General features: G+C 41.6%; 1 protein-coding gene across 1 annotated transcript; it reads left to right on the plus strand.

The window, feature by feature from the left end:
- Positions 1–78: 78 nt before the first annotated feature.
- zgc:136971 (S9 family peptidase) lies at positions 79–7,759 on the plus strand. The gene is made up of 21 exons (XM_044037252.1): positions 79–664; positions 1,112–1,247; positions 1,576–1,651; positions 1,736–1,811; positions 1,886–1,986; positions 2,139–2,273; positions 2,385–2,476; positions 2,732–2,769; positions 2,860–2,981; positions 3,072–3,132; positions 3,502–3,596; positions 3,877–3,928; positions 4,741–4,844; positions 5,347–5,479; positions 5,563–5,646; positions 5,751–5,831; positions 6,501–6,589; positions 6,791–6,984; positions 7,125–7,227; positions 7,372–7,478; positions 7,597–7,759. The coding sequence occupies exons 1-21, from the start codon at positions 547–549 to the stop codon at positions 7,694–7,696; spliced, it is 2,097 nt and encodes a 698-aa protein (XP_043893187.1). The 5' UTR covers positions 79–546; the 3' UTR covers positions 7,697–7,759.
- The last annotated feature ends 4,803 nt before the right edge of the window (positions 7,760–12,562 follow it).

Raw genomic sequence — 12,562 nt, forward strand, 5'->3', positions numbered from 1 at the left:
CCGATAATTAGCCTGATACAGTCATTTTAGACCATTTATGAACTGTGAAGCTGTTAACACATTTTAAAGAGATAATTCAACAACTGTGTAACTGTTCACATGTTATTAAACGTAATAACATGTTTAAATCTAACACTATTCCTTTCATATGAAGAATAACTCAATGTTGGCACCCGCAGACAAAAATAAGCAAAATAAACGTGGAAAAAAGTTTCTTAACGCGTCAAAGTTAACAAAACAATGTAATTCTCTGCCGCCCCCTTGCTGCCACTGTCAGGCGGTGCACCCCTGTAACCACACCAAAGTGGTATCGTCCACACAACATGGAGGCACTGATATTGTTTTGGTCGAATGAGCTGTGGAAGTAAACGAGAGAGTTGTGTAAATGACTTGATGAACTGGTCTGTTGTTCGAACAATAATAACTGTCTCATTAGCGTCAGGAATGAGTATGCTCTCGCATGTCCACTGTTCACCTGCACTTAGCGTCGCTGTGATAATTGAGGTTTAGCAGGTTATTGTAAGCTGTGTGCGGCAGCTGACACGCATGGAGCCCGCACATATCACCGGTGTTTACGGAGAGGTCAGTGGCCTCCCTGCTCCTGTTTCTGCACATGTGAGGGAGGAGCAGCTCCCAGGGCTCCAGGTCTACACTGTGACGACAGGTGAGCTGCTACTGCTAACTACAACTACTATGCTCTACCTTTATTTTGTTTCTAAACGGAAGCCCTCAACGTTCCGCAAATCCGCTCAAATACAGACCGAATACATGCTTTTATGACATTAGGTTTTGTGATAGTAATATATAGTAATACGTTTTACAAAGTGAAGCCATCTGTTTCTCTGCTTGAACACCACCCACCCTGACTATTGGTTTTGGATGTTTTGGTTCAGGGGAGGAAGGGACATTGTCCTGTTCATACCACCACAAATGACCACTTTATTATAATTTGACAGACTATATATCAGACAGCTTGCAATTAAAGTCTGATACTGGATTTCTGAGGCAGAAACACTAACAATATTTTAGGTTTTGAACTTGATAATGATAATAACAAGATATTTTTGTTTATGTTTAACTTTTCTCAACTCCTCACTGTGTCCACTTCCAGTGTGGAGACAAAGTGACCTGGTCCAAGGGTCCAGACTTCACTTCTCCAAGCAGTGGACTTTGACTGCAGAGGGCAATGACTACAAGAGCATTAAGACTGTCCTCCCTCCTGGACCTTCCACTCCTATGTCCAGAGAGTGAGTTGTACTCTTATTATTTAAAAACACAGTAAGAAGTCTGAATCTGTGTCAGAAAACCTCAAAGTGATCACTAAAATGTCATGGCTCTTTTTGGGATTAAAGACAAATTGAACAGCAACAGAAAATCTTATCTTTGCTGACCTTCTCATATATCTGCAGGGATGTAAAAGTGTGTTAAAGGTGCAAAACACCCTGACACAAATATCAGTGATGTTAATTATGGTCATACATTATTTTTTTCCCCAAAGAGAGCAGTAAAACTTTTGTTTTGTTATATTTTCATTGAAGCCAAACTGAACAGAATTCTTTCTCTTCTGATCTTTAGGTATCTGAGTAGATTTTCTCCCATTCAAGGCCAGAAGGCGGTTGTCAAGGAGACCTGTGGCTATCAGTTCCTAGAGGTGAGAAAATGAGGAAACTTTATCACACCATACGCCTGATGTTCAGGCATTGTGAACAATTCTGTTGTGGATGTTAATATTTAGATATGGGACTGCCATGGCCTCAGGAGATGCCTCAACCTGACTGCCCTCAACAAACATGGCCGTGTCTATGACGACGGTAAATGTGATCTGTTTTGTGTCCTGATATTGTTGTGTGTTTCTGTAATTACATTGCGATAATTGTGTTTCCAGCTCAGTTTGGCTGTCTGTCATGGTCCCAGTGTGAGAACAAACTGCTGTATGTAGCTGAGAAGAGCAAGGATACATCAGATGAAAAATCTGCCTGCGGCATGGTATTTTGCACACACACACACACACACACACACGATAAATGTCAAACACAAGCACAGAATCTTCAATTAAGTTGTTAAGACAAAACATAAAGTACATTCATGTTAATTACATTAAAAGTGTGTACATTGTGGATGTCATTGTGTCTAAACAGGACTCAAGTGTGTACCGCGAGGACTGGGGTGAGGCTTTGACCAACAAGAGCTGCCCAGTGATTTGTGTGGCGAATCCTCAGGCTGGCACGGTCAGTGTGCTGCAGGGCATTCAGTCCGACATCTCACCTGGACAGGTAAGGATACATCAGCGTACGTAGCAGGATTTGGACGTTTTATGGACTGTTAGAGTCTTACTTTAGTGTCCTGGTGTATTCTGTAAAAATGACGTGCGTGTTGTCATCCAGGCTTTGTGGGCTCCCGGCAGTCAGTCTGTGTTTTTCGTCGGGTGGTACCATGAACCGTTCAGACTCGGACTGATGTTTTGTTCCAACCGCAGGTCAGTTACAGAAGCATGCAGAAGCAAGAAGCATTTACCCCCCTCGACCAGGTTTATTGATCAGTAGAATTCACCTCGGAAACGTTTCACGGAACATTTTTACATGTCTCGTTTTACTCATGCAATGTTGCAGTTGCCTTAGACTGTTTTGGCATAAACCTAAAGACTCAGAACATGTAAATATATGTTTTTGTCCTACTACTGAGTTGAAATGATTATTTACCATCTACTCTTGTTTGTACTATTGTGTTTCAGATCGGCATTGTTCAAGCTAGATCTGGATGGACACTGTGGTGAGTATATGGCTGTGGCCCTCGATTTATTCATTAAACTCACAAATAAAAGTTGATCTGATCCTCGAATCCCCCGTCCATCCAAACCAGAGTGTCTGTCAGAGAACGACAGGTCAGTGTCCTGTCCTAGGCTGAGTCCAGACGGGTCCACGTTGATCTACCTGCAGGGCCAAGTGTTTGGTCCTCACAATCAGTGTCTCAGTCTCCAACAGGTACCTCTACTCTCTCTGTCTCTTCCTCTCTGGCCCTATTGTTGTGTTCCTTACATCAACAGTTAAACAGTCACTGTTAATCTTTCACAGCTGGACCTGAGGAGTGGGAAGACGTCCACACTATTGGATGTTGTCAACAGACCACAGTATGGTAGGTTATCGACTTGTCGCTTTTTTGTTTTGTTACTTATTCATGTTTTCCAGTGGATGTACCTCAGTGACTTTATCCTTAGCATGACCATGGCAGTAAGTCATGATGTAATATAAAAACTGTTGTGACTCTCAGACTTCTCCTTTTATGCCATCATTGTCTCATGGTTGTCAGAGATTATTGTATGATTATTGATGAAGCTGATGCCTTTTAATGAACAACAATGAACAGAAACCTTTTGCTGAGTGTGAAAATGACATAATGGATGCAATAAAGAAAATGAAATAAATAAATAAATAAAAAAATTAAAAGAGAGCTTAGTGGAGGATGAGAGGTAAAACAAAATATGTCTTTCTTGTTTGTCTTTAGATGAGTTTGCAGGTGTTTATGAGGCTCTTCCGTCCTGCTGCTGGTCTGCAGACAGTCAGAGAGTGTTGTTCAGCAGTGCCCGCAGGAACTGGAAGGTAACAACCATATATGAAAGGAACAGGTTGATATTCATAGCTTTTTTGCCAATAGTTGATGTTTTATACTGATGAGGATTTATACTCGGCAAAGCTAATCACCTCCCTGCTCTATAATCAATACACAATATGAAAGTGATATCAGTCTAAGTATATTTCTCAAACTGTCACATTAAAAACACCTTCAGCTCAAATGCTTTCAGTGTTTTGGTGATTTTCCTCTTGCGTTGGATTAGTGATATCTTCATGCAAACATTTGGTCTCCACTTTGTCTTTTCAGGATCTGTTTATGGTTGACAGAAGATCAAAGAAAGTCACTTCCCTCTCTGATAGTAAGATTCCATCCTCTCCTCCACCTCCTCTCTCTCTTCTGTCTTCATCTCCATCACTCTGTTTCCCTCCACCACCTCCTCAACTTTTCCGTCCTTCCCTTTCTCCCATATTTCTCCCTCCTCCTTCCCCTTGTTGGCTTCCCCATCTTCCCCCCGCTTTCCTCGCTCCTCCTCCTTTAACTCCTCTTGCTGTTCCTCTCTCCCCTCTCCTATATCCACTTCCTTCTGCTCCTCTCTCTCCTCCCCTTCCACCTCCACCTCCATTTGCTCCAGTTTCTCAAACTGCCTGTGACTCTGTCCTTCCTCCTCCTCCTCCTCCTACTTCTCCTCCTTCTCTCCCTCCTTTAGATTCCCTTCCTGATCATCCTCTCCCTCCTCCTCCTCCTCCTGCTCCTCCTTTATATTCCGATCATCAGGAGCACACACATGAACTGAAGGGTATGACAAGACCACCAGACAACATCCTGCCTGGAAATTTCAAAAATAAATGTCAACGGTTACAGAAACATTACTTGAATGTCCGCCATGAAGACAATCGTTCATGAAATTAAATTAATAAATGAAAAAAACATGTATATATATTTGTAAATGAAGCAGAAGGAAATTAGCACTCTTGTCACATATTTTATTTCATGAATCTTCTACACATCATCGTCATCTGATTCTTATTTCCGGGGTCTTGACATAATGTCCGCATGTGCAATTTAATGTGGTTAGATCATTTTAAAATGTGATCGCTGTGATTTTTACTGCTGTTTTCTCCAAAGTTCTGTCTTTCCTTGCTTCACTCTCTCTGTTGTGTTTATCTGCAGGTCCATCTGAGCTTTCCAAAATCTATGGCAGCTGGAAGCTGCTGACAGTCCAGGGGGACCTGATGGTTGTCTGCTGCTCCAGCCCCAATATACCACCCACTCTGGTCAAACGACACACACACACACACACACACACACACACACACACACACACACACACACGCACATTGATATTGAATTAACTTATAAATACAGTGTTCTCCACAGTGTACATTAACCACACCAGTTCATGCCTAACTCTAATCTTAACCTAACCACAATTAGATTGTTAGCCCTAAAATTAACCAATTCCTCAAAAATTAGGTTCTGTCTCATTAGGACCAGGTTTTGGTCTCCATGAGGACTGCTGGTCCTGACAAGGTTAGTGTTTATATCAGAAATGTGGCCAGTCAATACAAACATGCACACACACATTCTTGTTCTTAGTGAAGCCAAGTCTTAGCCCTACAAAACCCCTCCAAAAGTTCTAAGGACCAGTCCTCATAAGATCAAAATGTCCTCACGTCCTACTTCAGACACATACACACAAAATAATATCCAAAAAATATACGTGAAAATGCATTTACATGTGATGTGATGTGTGTGTGTGTGTGTGTGTGTGCACAGATGGTGGGTTTCCTTCCCTCAGCAGGTGGACCGGTGTCCTGGCGAACCCTGCAGCAGCCTCCTCTGACCTTTGACTTCGACTGGACTAGTCTAGATGTTACACCTCCACCTGAGGAGGACAACGTCCACTACTGTGAGCTTTCAATCTCTTCTTCCGAATAAAACCCGCTCAGACTTTTTGTAATGCTCTCTTACCATTTCTCTCTCTTCCATTAGCTGGTCTGGACTTTGGCGCTGTCCTGGTTAAACCGTCTCGTTCCCTCCATGTGTCCAGTGTCCCTCTGGTCGTTTTCATTCACGGTTTGTTTACACTTCGGTGTGTTTGTATTTTTGCATGCAGAGTAGACACACATTATAACAAGCTGTTAATGACTTATTTCTGTGTGTTTGTTTTGGTCCCTCAGGTGGCCCTCACTCACAGTTCCCTGCAGAGTGGAACTGCACCACAGCTGGACTGACTAAACTTGGCTTTGCTGTGCTCATGGGTGAGATGCCTCTGTTTGTTTTAAAAGCATATACTGTACACACAGGAGCACCTCAAGTATTCATTTGACAGTTTCTTTCTGTATTTTGTTTTGTCATGAGTTAGATGAGGACATCAGAACTAATCTCCTGTCAGTCCAGGAGCAGGGTCATTATCTTAAATCAGGACGGAGGGAACAGCAACATTGTGCTTGTAAAGAGAGACGACTGCAAACAGGTCTGCGTTTGATTGAAAACACAAAGAAGTTCCTGTGAACATTTCACAGGTTAATTTGGCTGCTGAAAAAACACAGCAATTAAACGCTTCTTGGATGCAGCATAAAAATACCGTTATGTCATTTCTGTTCATGAAAAATAAGCAGAGACAGAATCTTAACATCATCAAAAGTTATGCACTGCAGCTTTAAAAAAATAAAATAAAATTCAAACTGTGAAATTGTATTTTGTCATTATTTTTTTTCTCCTTTACTTGTACACAATTACACAAGGTAAACTGTAAAGGTTTTGGGATTTATTGTGTGTGTTCTGTGTGAACCACTTTTAACAAGTCTACATATTTACAGGAAATCATGGCCTTTTGGTGAACTGAAAAAGGGTCATGTTTTTGGGGTTTACTTTTCAGTTCGGACCTAGCTCTCTCATTCTCACTCTCTCGCTCTCTCTATATTCAGTTAACTACCGGGGATCCACAGGTTATGGCCAAGACAGCATTCTGTCCCTGATTGGTCAGATTGGAAGCCAGGATGTAAAAGATGTCCAGGTAAGGGCTGTGACTCCTTCAGATCCAGAGACTAGAATAGAGTGCAGGTAAAAACAAACAGAAGAGTACAAATAACTACAGAATAATCTGTAAAATACATGAGAATCTAATGACTTCTGTAGATGGTTAGCAGCCTTTTCTGTAAGTCAACATCTCGGGATTACCTTGAAAAGGATTTAATCTCACTGTCTTTTTTTCCAGAGGGCTGTGCTAACTGCACTGGAGAGCGACCGGACCCTTGACCCCAAACGCTTGGCCGTGATTGGTGGTTCACACGGGGGCTTCCTGTCCTGTCATCTGGTCGGTCAATACCCCGAGGTCTACAGAGCGTGTGCAGCCAGGAACCCTGTCATTAACGCTGCCACTTTATTGGGAACCAGCGACATTGTGGACTGGTGAGACACGTGCTCAATACACTCACACTGCATGGATTCCACACATCATGCACATGAGCTTTAGCTCCACTTTTCAAAATTCAAACCACTTTATAATTTGAATCTTCTTCTTCTTCTTCTCCTCCTCTCCCTGCCTCAAGGCGTTACACCAGTGTGGGCCTTCAGTACTCATATGACCAGTTACCCACTGCTGAAGCTCTGGCTGTTATGTTGGACAAGTCACCCATCAAACACGCTGCTCAGGTCAGATACATGCACACTTTACATGACCTGAAGGTTCGTAACAAATTAGCCACTTTGACACAGGACCTTTTTTATGGACCATATTTTAACAGTTTAACATAGTGTCATGAGGAAATTGTACTGCAAATGCTTATCTGTATATAGATTAAGGCTCCAGTGCTGCTGATGTTGGGAGGCAGAGACAGGCGAGTGTCACCTCACCAGGGTCTGGAGCTTTATAAAGCACTGAAGAGCAGAGGTTCACCTGCCAGGTACGACAAAGCTTAGTATATCCCACATCCCAACAGTCCAAACCCTGACAGCAGAAATAAGTAGTTATGTTTAACTCTGACTTACAATCTCTGCCTGTTGGTATGTCTGTCTCTCTAGACTGTTGTGGTTTGCAGAGGACGGACATTCACTGTCCAGAGTGGACACACAGGCCAACTGCTTCCTCAACATAGTGCTGTGGCTGTACCAGTATCTCTGAACACAAAGTTACCTAATTTTGTAAAATAAAAAATCCGGAGTGTTAAATAAAATTCAATGTATATCTTCCGTGTATATTGTATTTAATTTGGTTGCAAACAGTTACAGAAATACCAATTGATTTAATTTGCCTACATTGTTGCGAAATGTTCAAATCTGACTTCTTAAAAAAGGGTTTTCTACAAATAGGATGGGATTGTTTAACCTGACAAATGTCATTTTTGTGCAACTTGCATAATGTCCAGGAGATGGCAGTCTCTGCCTGGCATTGCTTTGGTCCACACTGAGAGCACTTATTGCTTTATAAACCAGCCTAAATACAGTGTACCGATTAGCCACACTAATATTACTGCAAACTGGTTTTAATGTTGTTGTTAATCAGTGTGTTTTTTTAATAAGCCTTAATTGATAGTACAGATGGTAAAAAATAAACTCCTTTTTAAACAGGTCATGGGAATATCCTTTATCCATTATTAACAGTTACCTGTTTATTACCGCCAAAGTGAAAAATAGATGCTCTAGGCGGACGACTTTGTGCACAGTAGAATAACAGTTGTATTGCAGAAGTGTGTTAATGGCAGCTTGCTTTAAGAAGGAATAAAAATCACTGCGACCCAGAACTTTCTCTCTTCCAAGTTGTGACATTTTAAGCCTTGTGTTCACCCAGAAACACTACAGAGCTGTAAATCCCACAAACCACTTGAAATCTAATCTGGAGCCTTTAATTGAGGCTCTTGACCAACTTCCTCACAGGACTGCTGAACAAACAGTCCTCTGTAGTGTTGACCTTTAAGCCAAGTTAAGGTATTTCTTCTCATAGTGATCACCTCTTGCCACAAATGGTTGGCACACACTCATAAACACTCATTTGGATTCTCTTCAGCTCAGCAACCTCACATGTGACGATGGTTTGCAATTTAGGTCTCAAGGCAATTTTTTTTTTTACAAAGCCTGTGCTTCTCCTCCCAACGCCAAAAAAAAATGACGAACTCTACACGAGACAAAGAGAAGAGGTGACTGAGACGGTTGAAAACAAAGCAAGTGTTTGTTGGTGGCCTCATTGAAAAGTCCCTCCACTTTGATTTCCCAGACAACAAGTTGACATTCATACAAATTAATTTAACAGATGCAGATTTGCCAAGATTAAGTGCCTGAGATAGAGAGACACGGAGGTGCTTTGATAGTTTCCAGAAGTTTCCTCTCAGCAGTGTCACCCTGGTGGTGTCCCAGACATGGCGTCGGTGTTAATTGTCCTCTCCACCAACACGCTGCTCTGTGGCCTTGACTGCAGCTGCCGCCTGGTGAAGTCACTGGATGAGGTCACCAGTTTCAGAGAAAGGAGGGGAGGGAGAGAAGGATGAAGATTGCGTTGATGAGGAAGCGAGGGATGAAGAAAAGAGTGAGACAGTGGTTAACGGGTGTTCCAGCGAATGAATGGGACAAATAGATGGAGAAGTTCATGCATCCCTCTGTGGCATTCTGGTGTGGGCCGGGACACAGAGATGAGGCTTTGTTGAAAACTAAAGACGGGGAAAGACTTGTGTAGGAGGTAGACGGACAAAGGGAGGAAACTGTGTCTGCGTGTCTTCGGGTACTGTTGGACAAAGAGTCTTTGGAGTTGGTGTGTTTCTCCTCTCAAGTCACTTGAAAAAGTGGAAAGTGGAACAGAATGTAGCATTTCTTCCTGAGGAGGGCATCAGATTGTTTGTCCTGACAAAGTGTTTAGCACTCTTTTCTTTGTAGCAAGAACATACTAGTTCGAGACCCGGTCAGAACAAGGGCCTTTCTGCATAGAGTTTGCATGTTCTCCCTGTGTGTGTGTGAGTTTTCTCCCACAGTCCAAATACATGCAGATTTGGGGATTAGGTAAATTGGACACTTGAGAATTGACTGTGGGTGTGAGAGTGGATGGTTGTTTGTCTCTATGTGGCCCTGTGATGGACTGGCCCCCTGTCCAGGGTGTACCCCACCTTTTGCTCTTTCTCAGCTGGGATTGGCACCAGCACCCCTTATGTATAGGCGGCGTATCCTGATAATGGCACATGATGGATCAACAAAGACATCAGGATTCATCCCATGTGTAAGAATATCCGACTTGGATGGCAGGTTGATATTGATATCTGTAAAATATGAAACTACTGACAACAATGACTTATCACAACAAAACAACAGATTTGTCGCATCTCATTTTGTGTAGCCGTCACAAAATAACACTGAATAATACTCACTCACTCACTCACTCACTCACTGGCGCCAATCTCAGCTGACACAGGGCAAAAGGCAGGGTACATCCTGGACGGGTCGCCAGTCCATCACAGGGTCAAAAGTGTCAATATGACCTAATCCCGAAATCTGCATGTTTTTAGACTGTGAGAGGAAACCAGAGAACCTGGAGAAAGCCCACACACTCACAGGGAGAACATACAAATTCTGCAGAAAGGAGCCTGTCCACCGAATATCAATTTTATTAAATAAAACATGACATATTTTAGCACAAGGATTATGTGCGGGATAATTTATTGGCCAATTAATGCATTAACATCCTTAGTTTAACGCAATGCAGTTGTCTTAATCCGAAGAACTCGTTGTTGGAAATGCAATTCTCATTCTGCTGTAATTTAATTTTGACGATGGAGCCCTCTAATTGTCAGGCCCGTTCGTGGCGGATGATTTAAACCCTCAGAGGGACAAACCTGTCTGTAATCATTGACTGAACTTAAATCCACTGCGAGCAGTCTTGCATGAGGAAATGGGCATTGAGACCTTGTAAAGTTATGGGATTGGGAAAGTAATGTCATACTCTTGGAATACAAAGTCCAAAGTATAAAAAGAAAAATCCTGAATAACATTTGACATGAATGGGCTGAAATTGGATTTGAGCTTTTATTCTGAATTTAAAGGGCTGTTCACACTTTGTTATGGCAACTTTTCTTCCAAACCCTTCAGTCATTACCTTCACCTGTGGACACTGGGTGTGTGCCAAGGTATGAGGTGTTCAAAATGTGTGTGAATGTGAGCCAGCGTGTTTAAAGTCTGACTTCACATGGGCCAATAAATCGCTCATTCCTTGTAATGCTTTCCCCTTTGTCTCCACCCTCTGAACTCTCTTCCTGCCCGCCATCCGTTATATTCTTTGTCTCCTTGTTTTTAACGTGGAACAATTTGTGAGTGTACACAGCGTTTGTTCACAAGCCCGTGAAACCGAGCTTTAACCCGGGAGGAAGCAGCATTTTGCCATCTCTGTTTCAATCAGCCTTTGACTTGTAAAGGCTGTTTGAACAGTGAGCTGTGACCTTTTCATTTTTTCTTCTCATTTTATCTCTTTCATTCCCTCCCTGTCTCTTTTTTTTGTAATTCTACCTTTTCTTTAGTAAATTCTGTTAGATCAACATCAACAGAGTTGTAGTATTTTAGTTGTGGTGATTCTACAGCTGGCTGTGACTAGTATATTATGGCAGGATGAGCTATTGTCTAATGAGCAGAGGTGGAAAGAGTACTGAAATATTCTACTCAAGTAAAAGTACCACTATTTTTTTGATACATTTTCTACATAAGTACAAGTAAAATTACTGGTTCAAAAATGTACTCAAGTTAAAGTAAAAAAGTAGCTTGTTTAAATTGTACTCAGCGTAAAAGTTACTTAGTTTTAGTAAATTAATTGTTTTTAATTTACAAACCTGCTTTTATAGTGCTGACAATAAAATATGTAAACACAATGTATCAGTCAAAATGGGTCAAAGGTCACAAATGTTTTAACATTCACCCTCACTCAGGGACCTTAATTAGCTTAAATTCACCTGTCCACATCATTCACCTGTCCTCATTGTTCACATGTCCTCATCATTCACCTGTTCAACTGGAAATAAGAAGTTAACTGCAGTGCCAGACTTTGTTTTAAGCACTAATTCACTTTTCCAACATCAGAGTGAAAACACTAACGAGTATAATAATACAATAGAATATAGAATTTTTTGGTATATTAATAAAAAAAAAAGGTGCAACAAAGTCTAATGTTAACATATAATCATAACCTGTACTGAATATGTGAAGCATGTGATTTTAGATGCCACTCGAACTTCTGCTCCAGCAAAGAGAGAAAATAGGGATGTGCAGGCCAAACTGGTGTTATTTTAAGTATGTGTTCAATTTTCCAACAGGGAACCGGACTGCTAACTACCTTACCTTACCTTACCTTACCTTACCTTACCTTACCTTACCTTACCATACTGTTCCTAACGTAATTAATGTATTAATTCACAAACTTTGATTGAACTTTATGCTGAATGCAGATAGAAATCTGAACTCTAAAAGACAAAATAACCATAGATGCAAATTGCCTAAATGTTTACCAATATAATCACATTAATGTGTGTGTGTGTGTGTGTGCACAGAGAAAATAAAAGAATGCATGTTAATGCCTGCTCCGTGCTAAGTCCACAGTAATCAGCAGGTCCTGGGAATCCTCTCTGTCTCTGGTTGTGTGAGCTGTCTGAACTCTGTCTCACACAAAGCTCTTTCATCCTCTCCTCCTTACATCCATTTGGCTCATCTCCATCTGTCTTTTGTCACATTTATCTATCTCGAGATTCCCATGCTGCGCACTAAGCTACTTTGTTGTACCACAGCCATGCAGGATAATATCGGGGGGTGAGAGTTGAGGTTGTGCTGGGCAACAGTAATTCCTTGGCTGACGTACGTTTCGGGCCTTTCGATCTTCTCTGGACAACAATGTACTTGTTGATGACAAGGTAACTGTAAACTTGATATTACTTGACCTTGTTGTTTTTTCTTGTTGCTATTATGACGTAGGTGTGAATGACCTGCTGTTCAGAGGATCTGTGATATGACAGAGGCCATTCATTTTGTA

The sequence above is a fragment of the Solea senegalensis genome, linkage group LG11 (assembly GCF_019176455.1).
Source record: "Solea senegalensis isolate Sse05_10M linkage group LG11, IFAPA_SoseM_1, whole genome shotgun sequence".
In the NCBI taxonomy this organism is placed as follows: domain Eukaryota; kingdom Metazoa; phylum Chordata; class Actinopteri; order Pleuronectiformes; family Soleidae; genus Solea; species Solea senegalensis.

What these genes read in the sequence shown, in the direction of transcription:
- zgc:136971 (XM_044037252.1), top strand. Translation starts at nt 547, where the DNA reads ATGGAGCCCGCACATATCACCGGTGTTTACGGAGAGGTCAGTGGCCTC. An exon ending in GTGCCCGCAGGAACTGGAAG is followed by an intron (nt 3,597 to 3,876) that starts GTAACAACCATA and finishes TTGTCTTTTCAG; the next exon opens with GATCTGTTTATGGTTGACAG. An exon ending in ACCAGCGACATTGTGGACTG is followed by an intron (nt 6,985 to 7,124) that starts GTGAGACACGTG and finishes CCCTGCCTCAAG; the next exon opens with GCGTTACACCAGTGTGGGCC.